This window comes from Eptesicus fuscus, chromosome 6, assembly GCF_027574615.1.
Source record: "Eptesicus fuscus isolate TK198812 chromosome 6, DD_ASM_mEF_20220401, whole genome shotgun sequence".
In the NCBI taxonomy this organism is placed as follows: domain Eukaryota; kingdom Metazoa; phylum Chordata; class Mammalia; order Chiroptera; family Vespertilionidae; genus Eptesicus; species Eptesicus fuscus.
Window position 1 is genome coordinate 23,332,696 of NC_072478.1, and position 21,357 is coordinate 23,354,052.

The 21,357-nt window shown below is 49.9% G+C and overlaps 1 protein-coding gene across 1 annotated transcript; it reads right to left on the reverse strand.

Moving 5' to 3' along the window:
- Positions 1 to 1,367: 1,367 nt before the first annotated feature.
- On the reverse strand, positions 1,368 to 17,190 carry TSPAN16 (tetraspanin 16). The gene is made up of 7 exons (XM_054716869.1): positions 16,989 to 17,190; positions 14,400 to 14,597; positions 11,181 to 11,255; positions 9,125 to 9,232; positions 7,337 to 7,489; positions 5,358 to 5,441; positions 1,368 to 1,539 (listed from the first exon to the last, which is right to left on the reverse strand). Exons 1-7 carry the CDS (start codon positions 17,055 to 17,057, stop codon positions 1,492 to 1,494), a joined length of 735 nt encoding a protein of 244 aa, XP_054572844.1. The 5' UTR covers positions 17,058 to 17,190; the 3' UTR covers positions 1,368 to 1,491.
- Positions 17,191 to 21,357: the final 4,167 nt, after the last annotated feature.

The following is a 21,357-nucleotide window of genomic DNA, read 5'->3' on the forward strand; positions in this document are numbered from 1 at the left end:
TGTCCATAGGTAACGCATATATGCATATAAATTTTTTGGTTAATCTCCTCTCAGCCCCCCACCCCCCTTTCCTCTGAGATTCATCAGTGTGTTCATGTTTCCATGCCTCTGGTTATATTTTATTCATCAGCTTATTTTGTCTATTAGATTCCTTATTTATTTATTTTTATTCATAATTTTTAAAAATATATTTTTATTGGTTTCAGAGAGGAAGGTAGAGGGAGAGTGAGATAGAAACATCAATGATGAGAATCATTGATCGACTACCTCCTGCACACCCCCTATTGGGGATATAGCCCGCAATGCAGGCATGTGCCCTTGACCAGAATCAAACCCGGACTCTTCAGTCCTCAGGCCAACCCTCTATCCACTGAGCCAAACCAGCTAGGGCTATTTTGATTTTTAGATTCAATTGTTAATAGGCATGCATTTATTGCCATTTTATTGTTCATATTTTTGATCTTTTACTTCTCCTTCTCCTCCTCCTCCTCCTCCTCCTCCTCCTCCTCCTCCTCCTCCTCCTCCTTCCTTCTTCTTCTTCTTCTTCTTCTTCTTCTTCTTCTTCTTCTTCTTCTTCAAGAAGACCCTTTAACATTTCACGTAATACTGGCTTGGTGGTGATGAACTCCTTTAGCTTTTCCTTATCCGTGAAGCTCTTTATCTGACCTTCAATTCTGAATGATAGCTTTGCTGGGTAAAGTAATCTTGGTTGTAGGTTCTTGCTTTTCACCACTTTGAATATTTCTTGCCACTCCCTTCTGGCCTGCAATGTTTCTGTTGAGAAATCAGCTGACAGTTGTATGGGTGCTCCCTTGTAGGTAGGTAAATGCTTTCTCTTGCTGCTTTTAAGATTCTCTCTTTGTCTTTAACCTTTGGCATTTTAATTATGTGTCTTGGTTCTGTGCCTCCGCCCCTCCTACTAGTCTCGATGTACTTTCTTCTTTACTTCTCTAGTTGTAGGACTTCTGTTCAGCCAGTTCTCAATGATGGTTGTTCTGTATTTTAGTTGTAATTTTAATGTGGTTGTGCAAGGCGGCAAGAACCTGTGTTTACCTATGCTGCCAGCTTGGTTCTCCTCAAAAACATATTTTTTTTAAAAAGAGAGAGAAAAGGGGATAATGAAACAAATAATGTCAAACTCTTGGTTGCTGAATCTGGGTTAGGAGTACATGGGAGTTTCTTTGGACAAGTTATCTTTTGTGAATATTTTAGATTTTTTTCCACATAATGATTTACCAAATAAGACAGTTGCATGTGAAGGCAGGCCATGTCAGGTATTTCGAACTAAAATCATTGCCAGCTAGTATCAAAAACAAAGCGAAGGAAAAAAAGAAAATAATAAATAAATAAAGTGAAGGAGAAAGGAGTCGGGATCCCCAATCTTTTATTATCAATCTCCCTTCAAAAAGCAGTGGGTGCCACAGAGAAACAAAAACGAGACCACATCTCCACAGCCAGGTGGGCCCAGGTGCCCTGTCCTCCCCAGGTCTGTCAGCCCAGCTTCACGAACAGCAACAAGGTGGCAAGAATTCCTGGCAGCTGAAATGGAAGAAAGAAACATTGAACCAACTTGAGGGACTTCTGGAACCAGAATCAAATTGGAAACACAGAGATGGGAGCATCCTGTTCCAGAAACGGCAGGGCAGGGTTTGACACATGGCCTAAGGTTCCTCAGGGTCACGATGGAGAGCCTTTGGGCCTGTTAGCATAGTTTCAGTGGTGGGTAGAAGGTGGAGGCCTTTCAGGAGGCACAGCGGTCATTCTCCCTTTGCTTCCCCCAGGTCTTATCTCCTCCCTCCTCTGCTCTTCTCTGGGTCCTGAAAACTACACTTCCCAGAAACCCCTGCCTTCTCCCTTCCTGTTAGATTTGGCCAATAGGAAGCACCAGTGAGAGATGGGAGGATGGGGGAAAGTTTGAAATATTCTGCACTCCCTCCTCTCTTCTGCTCATCTTGAACGCTCCAAGCCTGCTCGCCCCAGCTCTTCAGGACTAGGAGAAGTAACAGCTCCCCAAGTTGCTAGCCCCTGAGTGCCTTAACATCCCTCATTTTCCTTAACTCTGCCCACACCTCTGCAGAGGCCCCTGGAAGCTACTTTTCTGATCTTTTTTCTTTTTCAATGACAGTTTACATACAATATTATTTTGTATTAGTTTCCAGTGCACAACATAGTGGTTAGATAATCATATACTGTACAAAGTGGTCCTCCCAATGTTTCAGGGCCCACCTAGCACTGTATATAGTCCTTACAATATTATTGCCTACTAGTGGCCTGGTGCACGAAATTCGTGTACATTAAAAGGGAATTAATTAGAGGAAATATTTTAATATTGCTATTTGCCCTTTCTCTATAATAGAAGTGTCAGAGATGAAAGAAAATTAGTAAAATGTATATGAAAATCTCCCTCCTGTCAGAGTCTGGGGCATGCCATGGGACCTAGAGTCAAATCCCCGCCCACCATCCACATGCGCTTCGAAAACACAGGAGACCCAGACCCGGCCAGCCCCACCCCCATTGGGTGAGACCTAGACCCGACCGGCCCCACCCCCATCAAGCCCCTCCAGGTGGGGGAGTGCAGCCTCAGTTCCCCCGGCCTGGTGCTGGGGTGGGGGGGCGTGGCCTGAGGTCCCCGTCAAGCCCTGTGGGGCGGGGGTTGAGGCCTGAGGTTTCCAGGCTTGGCGCCAGGGCAGGAGGCACAGCCTGAGGTTCCCCATCAGGCCCCATGGGGTTGGGGGCACAGCCTGAGGTCCTTTGCCCCCACCAGGTGCCATAGGTCCCTGCTGTTTGGTCGCAACGTTATGGCATCCCAGCTAATTTGCATATTCCTCTATTATATAGATAGATATTCCCTATGCTGTACTTTACATCTCCATGACTATTTTGTGGCTACCAATTTCTCCTCCTCCTCTTCCTCCACCTCCTCCTCCTCCTTCTTCTTCTTCATTATTTTTAAATGATTTTATCTTCTTTTAAAAAATATGTTGTTATTGATTTCAGAGAAAGGAAGGGAGAGGGCGAGAGAGATAGAAACATCACTGAGAGTCTGACCTGTATGGCTCAGTGGTTGAGTGTCGACCTATGAACCAGGAGGTCATGGTTTGATTCCAGGTCAGGGCACATGCCCAGGTTGTGGGCTTGATCCCCAGTAGGGGGCGTGCAGGAGGCAACTGGTTAATGATTCTCTCTCATCATTGATGCTTCTATCACTCTCTCCCTCTCCCTTCCTCTCTGAAATCAATAAAAATATAAATTTAAAAAATCTTTTAATTTGTATTAAAAAATAGAAACATCATATTTTATATTTGTTCATCTATTGATGGCCACTGGGGTTGCATCTATATCTTGGCTATTATAAATAATGGTGCAATGAACAAAGGGTGCATATATTCTTTCCAATTAGTGTGTTGGGTTTCTTCAGATATATACCCAGAGGTGGAGTCACTGGGTCATAAAGCAGTTCTATTTTTAATTTTTCAAAATACCTTTTCATTGATTTTTTTAAAGAGAGAGAGGAAGGGAGAGAGAAAGAGAAACATATATGTGAGAGCAAAACATTGGTTGGCTGCCTCTTGCATGCTCCCTAGTGGGGATCAAGCCTGAAACCCAGGTGTGACCTGACCAGGATGGAACCGGACACCTTTCAGTGCACAGGACAACGCCCAACCACCTGGGGATTACAATGAGCACCTTTACTTTTTACAGCCTTGCTTGGATTAAGAGTAAATTAATTTCAGTAGCCTACAAACACTTTGCTCCTATATAGCTGTTTTCTCCAACCTTCTCCGTGCTATTATTGTCATGCAAATTACATTTTAACGTAAGTCTATCAACACAGTTTTACAGTTATTGCCTATTGCAGTTATCCTTAAATGAGATAGGAGAAGAAAAGTTTTAACAAAAAAACGTTTTTCTCTCCCTGGGGCTTATCTGAACTTGGCTCTGAGCAAAGAGCCGCCCCTTGGACAGGCGCAGGGATGAGAATAGCTCCTGTGCAGACTGTTTCCATGGTGAGTGGCCTTCGAGCATCTCTAGTGGTGCATGAAGAACTCATCACCTCGCTGCCTCTGCCTCCCTGTGATCCCTGCCTCGGATAAGCCCTCTCTCGGGTGGATGACAATAACTTCCCAGAATCATAGGGCATTTTGCAAAGCCTCTGACGCACTCCACCTCATCAGTGCTTAACAGCAAACAACGGGGCAGCCCATTTGAGGGAGGCTGTCGTCCTAACGCACAGTCAGACAGCTAGCGAGTGACATAACTAGGACCAGAGCCCGGAGCCCCAGCCCTTGCCCACCCAGGCCTTGCACCAGAGAAGTGTAGGCCAGACTCACTAGCTGGATGAAGAGAGCATGTCCCCAGGGTAAGTGCTTCTCACTTGAATCCCCCAGCACCCACGTGCCTTCCTCACCCTTTCTTTTCTTTCTTTTTCTTTTTTGTTAATCCTCACTTGAGGATATTTTTCCGTTGATTTTTAGAGAGAGTGAAAAACTTCGATGTGAGAAAGACACATGATTGGTTGCCTCCTGCATGTGCCCCGACCAGGGCTGGGGATCGAGCCTGCAACCGAGGTACATGCCCTTGACCAGAATCGAACCTGGGACCCTTCAGTCTGTGGGCCAGCGCTCTATCCACAGAGCCAAACCAACTAGGGCCATTGGTTGATTCTTGTATGTGCCCTGACTGGGGATCGAACCCGCAACCTTGGCGTGTCAGGACAGAACTCCAACCAACTGAGCTACCTGGCCAGGCCCACATTTTCCAATTTAAAAATCATATTTCTCACTTATCCCTGCTGGGTAGAAGGTCAGCTCCATGACAGCAGAGATTTTTGTTTGTTTAATTCTAAATTGTATCCTTGGTGTCTACAATAGTGACTGGACCTAGTAGGTGCTCAGTAAAGTTTGTGGAGTAAACAAGATGTGAAAACCCTTTCTACTGCCTTTCTGTTATTCTCAGAAGAAAGCCAAACCCCTCTCTGTATCCCCACAAGGCCTTATATTACCCTGCCCGCATCAGCCTGCCCTCATCTCCCCCTTCCTGTCCATCCTGCTCCGCCACAGGGGCCTCCCCGCTGGTCCTTGAATAAGCCAAGCTTATCCCAGCCTCAGGGCCTTTGCACCAACTGTTCCCTCTGCCCTCCCCCCATATACACACATGGCTTTTCCTCAGGTCACTGGTCAACTGTCACCCCCATCACCATGTTTTACTGCCTCCCCCACTTGAATGTCAGTGCCACACTGGCAGGGATTTTTGTCTTTTTTTCATCACTGTTGTGTCCTCGGTGCCCTGGACAGTGCTTGGCACGCAGTAGGTGCTCAATAAAAGGGTTTAGTGTGTCCCAGAGGAGCTGGGCTTACCTGTATCACGGCGGCCCCCAGTGAGCCTGCACTCAGGTTGACGCTCTGAGTCTTGGCTATTTTCAGGAGTTTGGGAAAACAGCCCTGCGGGTACAAATATCAAAGCAGGCGGGACCTGGTTAGGGGCTCAGAGGCTCCGCGGCCCTGTCACCACCCACCCCTTTTGGGGCCATTCAAACTGCCCTCAGATTCAGGGAGGATACAGGGACAAAGCTACAGGACCTTGGCTCCGTCTCGCTTGACTGCCCCCCAACATTCTAGCACTGCCCTAGCTTCCTCGTTCTCCCTACACACACCCCCCAGAACACTCCCCAGTGGATTAGGAGAAAGCATCTACATGAAGTGCATAGCAGTGGCCTGACACAGAGCCAGCATTCAGGAGCTATTAGTTATTTCCGAGTGTTCTGTACATACGAACAGAAGGACTAACATGTTTCTAGCACCTTCTCACTCGTTTCTTGCAACAACCCCATAAGGTAGGTATTTATTTTCTCTTTTTTCCCCCAAATATATTTTTATTGATTTCAGAGAGGAAGGGAGAGGGATAGAAACATCAATGATGTGAGAGAATCATTGATCAGCTGCCTCCTGCACGCCCCACACACTGGGGATCGAGCCCGCGACCCGGGCATGTGCCCTGACCAGGAATCGAACCGTGACCTCCTGGTTCGTAGGTTGACGCTCAACCACTGAGTCACGCCAGCTGGGCCCTCTGTGTTATAAGTGAAGAAACTGAGGCTCAGACAGGTGAAGAGACCAGACACAGGTGAGCAGAGCAGGCTCCACTCCCCTTGCTGCGGCCACTGAGATGCCCCTCACCTTCTAGGCCCCCAGCACCTCTTGTTTTTGGAAGCTTGGGCTGCCTTGTGCTCACTGTTGGCAGTTCAGTAGCCCCCTTCACATAATGAGTATTTATTAAGTGCCTATTGTGTGCGAGGCACTGGGCGCTGGAACCCAGCAATGTGAAAACAGACAAAATTCTTGCCTTGGTGGGGCCGACATTTGAGTGGGGAAACCAGGTGATAGGTACTGGTTAAGCACCGGACAGACACTGAAGCAGAGTAAGGAGATGAAGTGTGATGGTGATTTGGGGGGAGATCCTATTATAGAGAAGGGGTTGGGAATCGTCTAATGGAGCACAGACCAGAAGGAAGTGAGGTAGGAAGACATTTAGGGGGAGAGAATTCCAGGCAGAAGGAACAGCCTTTGCAAAGCCCCTGAGGCTGGCAGGCGCCTGATGTGTTTGTGCTGCATGGAGGAGGCTGGTGTGGCTGCAGCAGGATGAGTGAGGGTGTGAGTCGGAGGAGAAGAGGTTGTGCAGGGCCCAAGGGGCCAGTGTGTGGCTCCATGTTCATCTCTGAGCCCCAGGGTCCGGCTCCCAGCAGGAGCCATTCAGGGTGATGAATGAATTAATGAATGATTCTTATCTCTTCCCTCAGAGAAGATCCGTGTTCATTCACTGGTGACAGAGGTTAAGAGGAAGCTGGGCGTGGGGTTTAAAGCCCAGGTCGACCACTCCCTGGCTGTGGGAAGCTCTCTGTGCCTCAGTTTCCTCATCTGTAAAATGGGAGAAGAGCCTGGAGGGATGCGATGGGGATTGAATTAAAGTGAACGCCCAGCCCTGGCCAGTGTGGCTCAGTTCATTGGGCATCATCCTGGCACCAAAAGGCTGCTGGTTCAATTCCCAGTCAGGGCACACGTCCAGGTTGTGGGCTCAATCCTGGGTAGGGGGCATGCAGAGAGACAGAGAGACAGAGAGAGAGAGAGAAACATCAACCTGAGAGAGAAATGCCAATCATGGGGGATCAAACCTACAACCTGGGAACGTGCCCTGACCGGAAATCGATCCCACCACCTTTTGGTGTATATAGGATGACACTCCAACCGAGTCACACCAGCCAGGGCAAATATGCAGTTTTTATGAAAGTCCCCAGCCCTCGGGGTCCACCATGGTGGTGGCCAACAAAATGGGGAGTTACCGCCTGGTGGATGACATCGGAGGACACGTTGCGCCCGGTGCAGGCCGCAGTCCCCATGGACTTGCAGCAGCTCCTGGGGTAGGTGTAGCCCGTCGTCATCTCAAAGGAGGAGCCAGAGAAATCCGTGTAGTTCTTCACCCCGCAGCACTTCAGCTGCAGAGGGAGAATAAACACTTGAGGACTTCCTCTCACATAGTCAAGTAACAAGAACAATGGAAGTCACAGTCACCATGGCTACTGTGTAGACAGCAGTCACAATATTCCAGGGCCTGGGCTAGTGCCTCCCTTCCCCCCCAACCCCATCGTGGCTCAGAACGCTCCGTGGTTCTCAGCTGACTTGGGGTAAAAGCTGAAGTCCTCATCACGGCCCGCCAGGCCCTGCAAGACCGGCCCTGTCGCCTCCGGGCCCTCATCTCTGCCCACTCTCCCTTTTCCTTTCTCAGCTTTCGCCTCCCTGTCTCCTTGATGTTTCTCAAACACACTTAGCAAGTGCCAGCCTCGGGGCCTTTAGATAGGCTGTTCCCTCTCTCTCTCTCTCTCTCTCTTTTAATTAGACCTAAATACACTGTTTTTTATTTTTATTTTTATTTTTTATTGATTTCAGAGAGGAAGGAAGAAGGAGAGAGATAGAAACATCAATGATGAGAGAGAACCATTGATCGGCTGCCTCCTGCACGCCCCCTACTGGGGATCCAGGCTGCAAACTGGGCAGTGTGCCTGACAGGGAATCAAACCGTGACCTCCTAGTTCCGTGGTCGGCAAACTGCGGCTCACGAGCCACATGCAGCTCTTTGGCCCCTTGAGTGTGGCTCTTCCACAAAATACCACGGCCTGGGCGAGTCTATTTTGAAGAAGTGGCGTTAGAAGAAGTTTAAGTTTAAAAAATTTGGCTCTCAACATAAATTTCAATCGTTGTACTGTTGATATTTGGCTCTGTTGACTAATGAGTTTGCCGACCACTGTCCTAGTTCATAGGTCGACGCTCAACCACTGAGCCATGCCGGCCAGGCTATGGCACTAGCTTTTGAGGGGGAAAATAAATAACAATATATTTTTAAAAAATAATTGAAAGCAGGTTCTCAAACACCCAAGAAGGATTTGCACACCCATGTTCATAGCAGCATTTTTCACAACACCCCAAAGGTGGGAACAACTCAAGCGTCCACTGATGGATGATGGGTAAACAAAATGTGCTGGATCCATACAAAAGGAAGGAAATCCTGACCCACGCTACAACATGTGTGATTCCACTTATATGAGGTCCCCAGAGGAGTCAGATTAATAGAGACAGAAAGTAGATGGTGGGTGCCCGGGATGGGGGAGGGGAGAATGGGAAGTGAGTGTTTAATGGGGACAGAGTTTCAGTTTGGGAAGATGAGAGAGTTCTGGAGCTGGATGGTGGTGATGGCTGCACAACAATGTGAGTGTGCTTAATGCCACTTAAAAATGGTTAAGCTGGTAAATTTTATGTTATGTACTAGAGGCCCCGTGCACGAACTCCTGCATGGATGGGGTCCCTTGGCCTGGCTGGCGATCGAGGCCGATCGGGGGGCCGAGATCGGGGCCAGCCGGCAGCGGGGAGGGACCGAGGAAGGTTGGCCAGCCTCGGGAGGTTGGCTGTGGGAGGGCAGTGACCACCAGGGGGCAGTCCCTGCATTGAGTATCTGCCCCCTGGTGGTCAGTGCATGGTCATAGCGACCAGTCATTCAGTCGACCAGTGGTAACGGTCGCTTAGGCTTTTATATATATAGATATTTTACCACATTAACAAGAAGATGTGACTCTCACCGTCTCCATGACCAAGTTCCACTCCATGGAAAAGTCATCTGGCTCATTGTAACCCCTGTAATTCTTCTTCAGGGCCACAAAGTTGTGTTCCAGGGCTGCTTCTTGAACCTCCAAGGTGAAACGGGAAGCCGTGAATACACAGAACAGCAAGGCGCCCCTTTGGTGAGGTTTCTTGGGGACAGCGCCAGGGGGTGGGGGCTTCCCTTCTGCTCCCTTCACGGTCCCTCCCCTCAGCCGTGGGTCTGCGCTGGCGGGTGGCAAATTCAGGCTCCCGTCAGCCCAGGGAGGCACGGGGAGCGCGTGGGTCGCGAGCCGAGCGCATCTGGTCGTATCCATCACAAACCAGTTTGAATCATCTGCTCTTTCCAATCATCTGCTCTTTCTAATCGCCCACACATCTGCCCCCCCCCCCCCCCCCCCCCCCCCGCGCAATTTGGCTGTAATTCTATTAAAGACTTGAATATCATCGTTAGCAACTGAATATCTCTCTCTCTCTCTCTCTCTCTCTCTCTCTCTCTCTCTCTCTCTCGCAACTGCATCTCTCTGTGCACAAGAAAAGAAACACATTTCATTTCCTACTTTTTAAATCAAGGTCTACATTTTAAACATTTCCCCTGAAGAGGTGATATAGTCCCATGGTCCAAAATCCACAAAGCACAGACGGGTAGACCGTGAAAAGTCTCCCTCCCACCCTTTTCTCCCAGCCAACAAGTTCCTCCCACTCCACAGCGACTGTCTCTGCTTCCCGTGTCCCCAGGAGAGACAGCCTGTGTGTGTCAGAGCCAGCACACCCGCTGACTTCCCTCCTGGGACTCCCGCTCTGCACCGGGCTGGTCGCTGACACGGGAGGCCATTGCTCTCGGTCCCTGCTCGCGTCCCGGTGGCCTTTGCCATTTCTGTGCTCCTGCGCCTGCTTCCCACTGCCAGCGGCCGAGGGCTTCCTGGGGCCTCTCGGCCACAGGCATCCAGGGAGCCGCACACAGTGGGAAGTGGCTGACGGGGGGGGGGGGGGGGGTCAATACTGCAGCTTCCTGGGCCCTCGGGCGGAGGAGCAGCTGTGTGTCCCGCTCCGGGTGCCCGGTCCCCAGCAGGGCTGCCCGCGATGTCACCTTTTACCAACTGCATTCCCTTCCCTGCCTCGCTGCCCTGTCCTGCAGGAGCTTCTTGGGGTTACGTCTCAAATAAACCAGGAGCCTTCAAATCCTTGTCTCCGAGTTGGCCTCTGGGGGGGGACACAACGAGGACATCGCTGTGTCCTGAAGAAAGTGCCATCTTGTTCTTGGACGGCCTTCTCCTTCCTTCTGTCCACCTGCATCAGACTGTCTCGTGACAGCTGTCATAAACTGCCCCCCTCCAGGGATGCTCAAGAGGCCGGGGATCTTGCAATCCCCGAATGCATGTCATTCTGCCCACGGACACGCAGACCCTTGGATAAAAATGGGATGGTGGGGTCAAAGCATCTGCTTGTCATTTGGATGGATTTTGCCAAATAGCCCCCTGATTTCAACATATTCCAAAGCCCAGCAACGCGTACGGCGTTTCCCGTTGCTCCTTACCACCCACCACCCAGAGCAGGACAGATGGTCAGATGAACGGGGCCAGTTTCTTGGGGCCTTCGAGGGGAGGCCTGAGGTTTTCGGCTTTTCACGGCATCTTTAAAGGCCCAATCTCCCTCCTCGGGACCTGCGGGCCGGCCATCCCGGATCTCCCTCCGTGAGCAGCCCAGAGCCGGAGTGCCTCCCGCCTGGGGTGGGGGGCTTCAGTTGAGTCTGTTTCTTTCTTTTTTTAAAAAAATATATTTTTAAATTGATTTCAGAGAGGAAGGGAAAGGGAGAGAGAGAGATAGAAACATCAAGGATGAGAGAGAATCATTGATCAGCTGCCTCCTGCACGCCCCACACTGGGGATCGAGCCCGCAACCCAGGCATGTGCCCTTGACCAGAATGGAACCTGGGACCCTTCAGGCGCAGACCAATGCTCTATCCACTGAGCCAAACCGGCTGGGGCTGAGCCTGTTATTTCCAACGCTGAAGGGGAGAAGCAGCATTGTACTTACAATCGGGAGGAAGGCAAGGACCAGTGTGGCGACCGTGATTTCCACAATGAGGACGACAACCATCCACAGGAGGCACTGGAAGACACGGAAGGGGTGATGGGAGCTGGAGCTGCTGGGCGTTCCTGCCCACCCCCAGGCCACGTGGCTGCCCCGGGTTTGAAAGAACGGACATCCAGTGGGGTAGGGGCCTCTGTTTCTTTCATGTGTCGCTTTCCTACTTGTCCAGGATGCAGGGTAGACTTAGGAGCCAGCCAGCTGGACCCTGACTTCACGCCCAGCACTTCATGGGTTTCAGGAGGCTTATGTGTCAGGTGTGGTAAAGGCTGTATGTTGCAGATAGCAGGGACGGGGGTGGGGTAAGGGGTGGGGTGGGGTGGGGTGGGGAGGACCAGAGGAGGGGAGAAGCCTCAGACCCGCCAATGTGGGAAGAGGGGTGACAACTGAAGGGAAGGGACAGGGGACAGGTCGGTGGGTGCAGGAAGAAAAGATCAGCATTCGCTGCCTAATGTTTCCAAAAAATTCTCTTGCACAGTGGAAAACGATGGGAAATTTGGCTGGCAGAGAGGCAGTCTCCAAGTTACCCATCAAGGAGAAGCCGCCTCCCACCTGTGTCTCAGTTTCCCCATCTGCACAATATGGAGGTGGGACCAGCTCTGGGGGTCTCAGTGGATTCTGTGGAGCTTGAGGTCAGATGGGAGCAAAGTAAGGTCAGCTCCTGGCTTTCCTTTCATGCATTTCCATTTATGCCTCTTGTTATTATTACTAGAGGCCTGATGTAGGAAGATTCGTGCAAGAATGGGCCTTCCTTCCCCTGGCTGCCAGCACCACCTTTGCTCTGACCAGAGCCGCCTTTCCAGAGGCCCAGAGGCCCAGAGCTGCTGGAGCGGTGTGGAATGCCTGTGTCGTTGCCATCTTTGTTGTGTTAATTTGCATACTCACTCCTGATTGACTGGTGGGCGTCACGAAGGTTCGGGCATCACGAAAGTGCAGTCCCAGTGGCTGCATCTTTCTTTTTTATTAGTGTAGATTATTATTACTACTACTAGAGGCCCGGTGCATGAAAATTCATGCACTGGACGGGGAGGTCCCTCAGCCCGGCCTGCCCCCTCTCACAGTCCGGGAGTCCTCAGGGGTGGGAGGCGACCTGGCAATCAGTGGAAAGTGACGCCCCATCACACCTCTGCTGCTGCCACTGCCAGCAGTGCAAGCCTCATCCAGCCCTGGTTACCTGAGCCTCAGGCAACCCGGGGCGGCTGGGGGTGCTGAGGGGACTGGAGGACTCTGGAGGCAGGCGGGCCTGGCCTCGCTGCACGTCTGCTGCCCCAGCGGGGCTGAGGAGACTGGGCAAAGCCATCTTGTGGCTGTGGACGCTGCCATCTTTGAGGGCAGGGCAGTCAGTTAGCATATTCCCTCCTTATTGGCTGTGGGCACTGCCATCTTTGTGACAGTGTGAGGGTCAATTAGCATATTTCTTCTTTATTAGATAGGATTATTATTATTTTTTTAAAATATATTTTATTGATTTTTTACAGAGAGGAAGAGAGAGGGATAGTGAGTTAGAAACATCGATGATAGAGAAACATCGATCAGCTGCCTCTTGCACACCCCCCACTGGGGATGTGCCCGCAACCAAGGTACATGCCCTTGACCGGAATCGAACCTGGGACCCTTGAGTCCACAGGCTGACGCTCTATCCACTGAGCCAAACTGGTTTCGGCTAGATAGGATTATTATTAAAGATCTGTTTGATGATTTAGGCTGAGTCACCCAGCTGGCGATGGCGGGGCTTATCTGGCCCTCACACAGAGAGGCAGGAAAGTGCAGTGGATATACCCCCCGGGTCCCCACAGCCCACAGGGATAAACGTGGGTGCAGGGCTTAGCAGGTGTAGGACCCCAGAGGAGTGGCTCATGTAACAGATTATGAGGATTAATTTTTTTTTTTTTGAGGATTAATATTAATATCAATGTCACTCTCTCCCTTTCTCTGGGTGACTAAGATATCCAGGCGTCAGCAAGTCCCAGTGGCTCTATCTTCAGAATCTATCCCCAGTCTGCCCTTTCTCACCCCCTCCCACAACTCCACCAGGTCTAGCCTCCGCCATTCCCACTTGGCCCAGCACAGTGCCTCTGCTCTGGTGCCCCCCACTGTTACCCCCCATGGACACCAGAGGGCGCCCGTGAGCACTTGTGTCCCAAAGTCCCTCCTCCGCTCAGACCCTTCTGTGGCTCCCAAATCCATCAAAAAGACTTTGCTTTTGTGAGTGAGGTCTCAGAGGCTTTGGGGGGACAGAGACTGACGGTAAAGCAGGTCGGATTTGCAGACGGGTTGGATGTGGGGTTGTGAGAGGGAGGACTCTGATTCCTCCACGTTAAACTATGGTTAAAATAGTGTCCGTATCACATTAAAGATAAAATGAAATACTGTAGGCACAGGACGTGGCTAAGAAATATTTGCTGAACCTAATTAAGAAAGGAAATTGCGATGATGGAACTTCAGGGAGGAGGAGGGTGGGGGCAGGGTGCCTTAGGAGGTAACTAGAGTAAGAATTTCCCTGAAACCCCCAAATTGAAATAACCAAGAGACTGGTAGCAACACAGTAGAGGGAGGAAAACAAACCCACTGGGGACAGATTAAACATCAGGTGGGATCATCCACTCCAACAAGATTCTGAGGGAAACGGGAATGGGGATGCTAGGAGATGGATTTTAAAGAGATGTTTAGCCAAGGCTGTGTGTGAAAATAAAGCATGTAAAATCTGGGACATGCTATCTGCACGGCCATGCTCAAAGCTTTCATACCCCATGTACTTGAGCATGTAGTGGTTCATGTGTGACGATTCACAGTGTTGTTAGTGGGATGGAAAGAGCAGCATGCCCAGGCCAGACCCAAACACAATGGAAACTCATGTAGACAGAGGAGGACCAGAGGGGCCACTCAGTAAGGGAGACAGTATAAATCAGATCCCTACCTCACACCACACACACGGCTAAAGTCCAGAAGGCTAGGGGGAGAAAACCTAGGAGAGTATAATTTATGACCTTGGGTAGGAAAGGAGTTCTAAGTGAGACACATCACAAAGGAAAAGATGTATGTATTGATGCCATCACATGAGACGCCATGCACACTGTAAATGGGTGAGAGGGACTTGCAGTGTGTACAGTAAAGGATTCGTATGTGCGGGGAGAGTCTTGGGGTTTGCTTGCAGACCCAACTTACAAACAAGAGAAGGCCTCTGCTTTCTTTGGTTGTGGCATACCACCCGGCGAAGCCCAGCAGCACTGTGAGGCAGCCCATGACCAGACACAGGTAGCCCACGTGGAACAGGTGTGTAGAGAACACCCCAAGGACGCCTGTGAGGACAGCCCCTCTGAACTTGACGTAGATGCCCAGGCCGATGAGGACCATGCCAGACATCTTTAGAACATGAATCAGAAATGGAAAGGCAGACTGTTAGTTGTTTACAAAAGGAACTCTCCTCGGGGAGGGACAGGAGAGTGAAGGCCAGTATGATTAGCAAAAACATTAAAACATTGATCATACCCCGTGTCGGAGAGGATGGGGAGAACATTCTCATACATTTCTGCCAGGCAACAAACTTTACCTTTTTTTTAGGGGGCGGGGGCGGGGAGACACTTGCAATTTATATTTAAAACCTTAAAGGTTAGCCCAGCAGGTGTGGCTCAGTGGTTGAGCATCCACCTATGAACCAGGAGGTCACAGCTCGATTCCCAGTGAGGGTATAATGCCCGGGTTGTGGGCCGTGCAGGAGGCAGCCGATCAATGGTTCTCTCTCATCATTAATGTTTCTCTCTCTCCCTCTCTTTTCCTCTCTGAAATCAATAATAAAAATATATTAAAGAACAAACAGCCAAAACCGGTTTAGCTCAGTGGATAGAGCGTCGGCCTGCGGACTGGAAGGTCCCAGGTTCGATTCCGGTCAAGGGCATATACCTTGGTTGCGGGCACATCCTCAGTGGGGGGTGTGCAGGAGGCAGCCGATCAATGATTCTCTCTCATCGATGTTTCTAGCTCTCTATCCCTCTCTTTTCCTCTCTGTAAAAAATCAATAAAAATATTTTAAAGAACAAACAAACAAAACACCTTAAAGGTTATATGGTAAAAACCTTTCCTAGAAATTCCATTTCTAGATATTCAGCCTAAGGAAAAGTCACACATTTGCCTCAGTACCAGGATGTTCCTTAAGGACAAAGCATCAGAAATTACTGAAGCAACCAGTAAGGCAGAGCGGATAGGTGAGTCATGGTAAGGCCATGCCCTGGCACCATACACAGTTACTTTACACCAGGGGTCCTCACACTTTTTAAACAGGGGGCCAGTGCACTGTCCCTCAGACCGTTGGAGGGCCGGACTATAGTTTAAAAAAAAACTATCAACAAATTCCTGTGCACACTGCACATGTCTTATTGTGAAGTAAAAAAAAAACAAAACGGCAAAAACACCCGCATGTGGCCCGCGGGCCGTAGTTTGAGGACGCCTGCTTTAAATGATGCTGTAGGAGAGGGGGTGGCAATTTTTTTTTCTGAAAAGCCCCAGATATTATGAGCTCTGTAGACTATAAGTTCACTTTTATCTAATCCTTACCTGAGGATATATCTGTATAGATTTGTAGAGAGAGAGGAAGGGAGAGAGAGAGAAACATCAACGTGAAAGAGAAAACATCGATTGGTTGCCTCCTGTATGTGTCTGGCCCAGGGATCAAACCCACAACCCAGGTATGTATCCTGACTGGAAATCAAACCTGCAACCTTTTGGTGTACCAGGAGGACGCTCCAACCCACTGAGCCAGCCAGGGCTGTAAATTCACTTTGGAAAGAACTCAGCTATGGTGGTGTGCCTCAAAGCAGCCATATTCAATTTGCAAACAATTTTTTAAATTTACAAATACATTTTATGTACTTACCTATTTATCTAACTATCTATCCATCTATCTGTCTGGGTGTACTGTGCTGACCCCTATTGTAGGAAAATGTTTATTAGTACAAAAAGATGTTTTCAATGCCTTAGGAAGTTTTTATTTTATTTATTTTTTATTTTTAACTTTTATTAATTTCAGAAAGGAAGAGGGAGAGAGATAGAAACATCAATGATGAGAGAGAATCATCCTGCACACCCGCACTGGGGATCGAGCCCACAACCTGGGCATGTGCCCTGACCGGGAATCAAACCAGTGACCTCTTGGTTCCTAGGTGAATGCTCAACCGCTGAGCCACCGGCCGGGCTAAGATGATGGTTTTTATTGAGCAATGTTCCCACGATAGGCATGAGCCCCTTAAATGCGCTGTCTCCTTTCATTCCCATCAAAATGTCACAGTACAGGTAATGAGGAGTGATACTGAATAGCTTTCTCTTTCCTGGCAGCCTGTCCTTAGACTGCTCTACTATAAAAACAATCACTTCTTGAATAATGCACATGCTGAGTTATTTTCGTAGAAAGAAAACAATGTTTGGAAAAATTTAAAGGACCAGAAAACGACCACTCCCTCCGGCCCTCCCAACACAATTTCGTTTTCTGCCGGCTTTGACTTAGAGCCGAGCGGTCCTCTGCTGACTCTGGGCTCCCAGATCACACTCGCCTGTGATTTCCACCAGCTCTGGGTCAGAGGAGGCTACCCCTGTTCCCAACATGTCCTGCTCCTCGTCAGCCTGCCCTACATTCCTCCTGCTTCCCTGGGGACCACAGAGCTGGATGCCAATGAATTTGGATCAACTTATTTCTGTCTTCGAGGGAGTTAGCCGTGGAGGAAGGGCCGCGAAGCCTGGGGGCCTGGGTTGTGACATACTTACAGCCATGAAGCCGTTGAGGAAAGACAACAGCCTCTTCAAGGAAGAATAGGGAGTGTGCACCTCAGCCATGATGGCGGACTGGGTGCCCTGGACATGAAGTCAGCATCTTCCTACACCTCTGGGCTGCTGTTCCCTGAGATGGTAGAGGTGTGGGGGGTGGGGGATGGGGGTCACGAAAGCTGACTTGCTCTGCCCCTCTCTCTTCTGACTGCCTGACCATCTGCAGGGGAGGAGCTCAGTCATCAGCCTTTATCACATCACAATTGGAGCAGGTGCCCCCAAACTGCCTTCCTGCCGGCTCCTCCAAACGGGACGTGTGGGGCGTGGGGAAAAAGGCTTGGTGTGCCATCTGGTACCCCCAGATGCCATGGGGTCCTGTGGGTAGAGTGCTCAGCACTGACCACTTACGTGGTTGATGCTAGACTGGGGGGCGCCAAGGGGGAAAGGGCCTTCAGTGTCCCCTTCATGGCTGTGTTCCCAAAGCCTGCTACACAGTACGTGCTCCAAGACACCAGTGTGGAATGAATGCATCAAAAGGCACCATGGCCCTGGCCGGGCTGGCTCAGTGGATAGAGCGTCGGCCTGGGGACCAAAGGGTCCAGGATTCGATCCCAGTCAAGGGCCTGTACCTCGGTTGCAGGCTCCTCCCTGGCCCGGGGCCCTGATCAAGGCTCGCGCAGGCGGCAACCAAATGATGTGTTTCTCTCACATCGATGTTTCTCTCTGTCTTTCCCTCTCTCTTCCACTCTCCCTAAGAATCAATGGAAAAAATATCCTCGGGTGAGGATTAACAACAACAAAAAGGCACTATGACCCAGGAATCTAACGACAAGCCACTGGGTCCAAAGCCCCTGCCCACACATGAGCTCATTTGGCCCATCCTTCTCCCAGGGCTCAGAGAGGCCACACAGGAAGCAGGATCCAGGCTGGGCTTTGAGGCTCCAAGAGTGTCACTGAGGTGGGAACCTATGGCCCCTTCTCCATGTGAGGCTTGTCAGCCAAAGCTGGTGGAGCGACTGTCCTTGAGCCCATGAGTCACTGATCACTGGGACTTTCTTGATACAGAGGCAGAGAGGGCATTTCAGGGCAAAAATATGTGCACATGGGCAGAGAGCCCACGGGCCCCGCTCCGGCAGCCCCTAACCCCCATTGTCTCCCCGATTCCAAGTCCATACCACACCAACCCTGTGCCCCCTGTCCAGCCCTGGGCGGCAGTGTGTCTGCGTCCAGTCCTGGGGGCTCAGGACTTTCAGAATCTTCTGTGACCCCAGGGAAGAAAACACTTTACACTTGAATTAACCTGATGAATGTTTGTCCAATTTCCTGCTTCTTGGAACAGGTGGAACTAAGCAAATATTCATGGAAGAGGAACTGTCTCCTCCTTGGCCCATGGGTCATATTCATAGCCAGGAGTATGTCCTTCCACGTCTATCTCTAAATGGTCTTTTTTTAAAAAATATATATATATTATTGATTTTTTTTTACAGAGAGGAAGGGAGAGGGATAGAGAGTTAGAAACATCGATGAGAGAGAAACATCGATCAACTGCCTCCTGCACACCCCCTACTGGGGATGTGCCCGCAACCAAGGTACATGCCCCTGACCAGAATAGAACCTGGGACCCTTCAGTCCGCAGGCCGACGCTCTATCCACTAAGCCAAACTGGTTAGGGCTCTCTAAATGGTCTTTAAAATTTTATTTTTTTATTTAATTGATGAGAGAGAGAGAGAGAGAGACATCTATGTATTATTCCATGTATTTGTGCACTCATTGGTTGATTCTTGTATGTGTCCTTAGTAGGGATCGAACCTGCAACCTTGGCATATCCCCAGGACCCTCTAACCAAACTGAACTACTTGGCCAGGGCCTCAATGGTCTTTTAGAACAAGGAGCCTCAGAGCCAGGGGCTAAGGATACGAAAATAGGGGTACAAAGGTGGGGAGAACATGGGGGTGAAAGGGATCATGGGGAAATAGAAGGTGCAAAGCGGGGTGGAGAAAAGGGGGATGCAGAGGGTGGGGATGGAAGCGGGACGCAAAGAAGCGCGGGAAAATGAGGGGCGGATAAGGGCGGGGTGGGGTGGGAGACAGAGGTTGGGGTGGATGGAAGGGCAGGATGGGGCGCCTGCCGTTGAAGGGGAGCAGCCGGGATGGGAAACGACGAGGGAAAGGAGGACCCTGTGCGCGGCGGAAGGTGGCCCCCTCCGCGGCCCCGCCCCCAGCTTCACCGCAAGTCCGCGGCCCGGCCCCGGTCTCGCGCGCCCTCTGTCGGCCTTCAGTGGATGCGCGGTCCTACGTGTGTCCGGACTCCGGCGTCTCCCCGCCAGGTATGTCGGTCCCCCAGAACAGCCGCTCTGCCCGCGAGTGTCATGAAGCTCCAAGAGTGTCATTTGTGAGGAAATGGAGATATAATTCCCACCCCTAACACCCCCCAACACAAATCCATTGAATTGATGGGAATAGACAGAATTGTGCAGGCATCCGGCAAATTACAAATGCAAGACATTTGGCTAAAAAAGAAAAGCATGCAGAAAACCAGTACAAATTTATCAGTGACAGTTAAAAGGTTCTAGAAACAGTGAAAAGCTCCTTTTGAAGTGGTGCTACAGAGCCATTAGGAGGACATGTAAAGACCACGGTAGAAATAACACAAGCGCCACTTCAATAATATTTCCTTAATAGCAGGGCTTACGGTGTATTGACATAATCCTGGTTTCTTTCTCCACATGCTTGGTCTCCTTCCTTATAATTTAGGAGATGTTTCTCTCTTTTTTTTGCAATATATTTTTATTTCAGAAAGGAAGGGAGGGGGAGAGAGAGATAGGAACATCAATGATGAGAGAATCATCAATCGACTGCCTCCTGCATGCCCCTCACCATGGATAGAACCCTGACCGCTCAAACACTGAGCCATGCTGGCCGGGCAGGATATGTTTCTTAAATGAACAATTTCCAAGAAAAGGAAGTCTATTAAACACACACACACACACACACACACACACACACTCACACATACACACACTATTTTATGTCAATAGCCCTTGTTAGTCCATGAACGATCCTTAAATTCATAGATTTGTCATCAACATCAACAACAAGGTTCTCACCTTAGCTGGTTTGGCTCAGTGGATGGAGCGTTGGCCTGCGGACTCAGGGGTCCCAGGTTCGGTTCTGGTCAGGGGCGTGTACCTTAGTTGCGGGTACATCCCCCGTGGGGGTTGTGCAGGAGGCGGCTGATTGATGTTTCTCTCTCATCGATGTTTCTAGCTCTCTCTCCCTCTCCCTTCCTCTCTGTGAAGAATCAATAAAATATATTAAACACACACACACACACACACACACACACACACAACAAGGTTCTCAGGAGATAAGTTCACCCGGTTGACTGTTCACGTAAAATTTGCAGCATTGATATATTTGTGTATATTTGTGTGTTTAGGGCCACACGACCTGGATCCACCCCTGACATGAGGCATTCTATGGTTTAAGATATTTCATTGGGGGAGGAGGTGACAAATCAAAATTTACCAGCCAACAGAAAAGTGAGCTCAGGGCAGAAGGCATCTGTCCATGCTGAGGCTGGTCATTCCCTCACTCCGGGCTTCCCAGGCCACAGACCTCAGCCCTGGCCAGGGATGCTGTGACATTGTGGGCTGAAATCTTCGATGAGACAGTAGAGGATCATAGTAACCATCATTGCTGCCACTTGAAAGAGAAGCAGACGGCATTTCCACCATGAGGGATCTTTTGTTGTTGTTTGGCTGGTTGGTTTTTAAAAATTCCATTTCTTTCATCTATTTCACATTCTGACTTTTGTTGTTGTGGTTAATCTTCATTGAGGATATTTTTCCCACTGATTTTTAGAGAGAGTGGAAGGGAAAAGGGAGGGACAGAGAGAGAGAGAGAGAGAGAGAGAGAAACATCGATGTGAGAGAGTCACGTCAATTGGTTGCCTCCCACACAAACAGGGGTGGGGATCGAACCTGCAACCCAGGTATGTGCCCTTGACCGGGAATCGAACCCAAGACCTTTCAATCCTCAGGCCGGAGCTCTAACCACTGAGCCACCGGCCAGGGCTTCTGACTTATTTTTGAGCCTTTGTACTCTGAGTGCTGAGGGCCTTGGATTGGGGTGGGGAGGGGACGACAGGAAGGCCTCTATCCTGTAGGGATACTCGCTCCGCTCCTCTTTCTCTCTGCACATAAATCTGGAATTTCTACCCCTTTAGCTCAGCAGAGACTCAACTTCAGGAAAAGAGGGGAGTAAATTAAGGAACACCAACAGATTTTGGATGATATTCAAAATACTCAGCCACAGCCCTGGCTGGTGTGGCTCAGTGGTAGAGCATTGGCTCCTGCATTGAGGGTTCA

Coding starts and splice junctions, on each gene's coding strand:
- TSPAN16 (XM_054716869.1), bottom strand. CDS start 17,057: ATGGCTGAGGTGCACACTCCCTATTCTTCCTTGAAGAGGCTGTTGTCT. Junction 11,256..14,399: donor GCAGAGGCCTTCTCTTGTTT/GTAAGTTGGGTC, acceptor CGTGTCTTCCAG/TGCCTCCTGTGGATGGTTGT. Junction 9,233..11,180: donor TCCTTGCCTTCCTCCCGATT/GTAAGTACAATG, acceptor TTCACCTTGGAG/GTTCAAGAAGCAGCCCTGGA.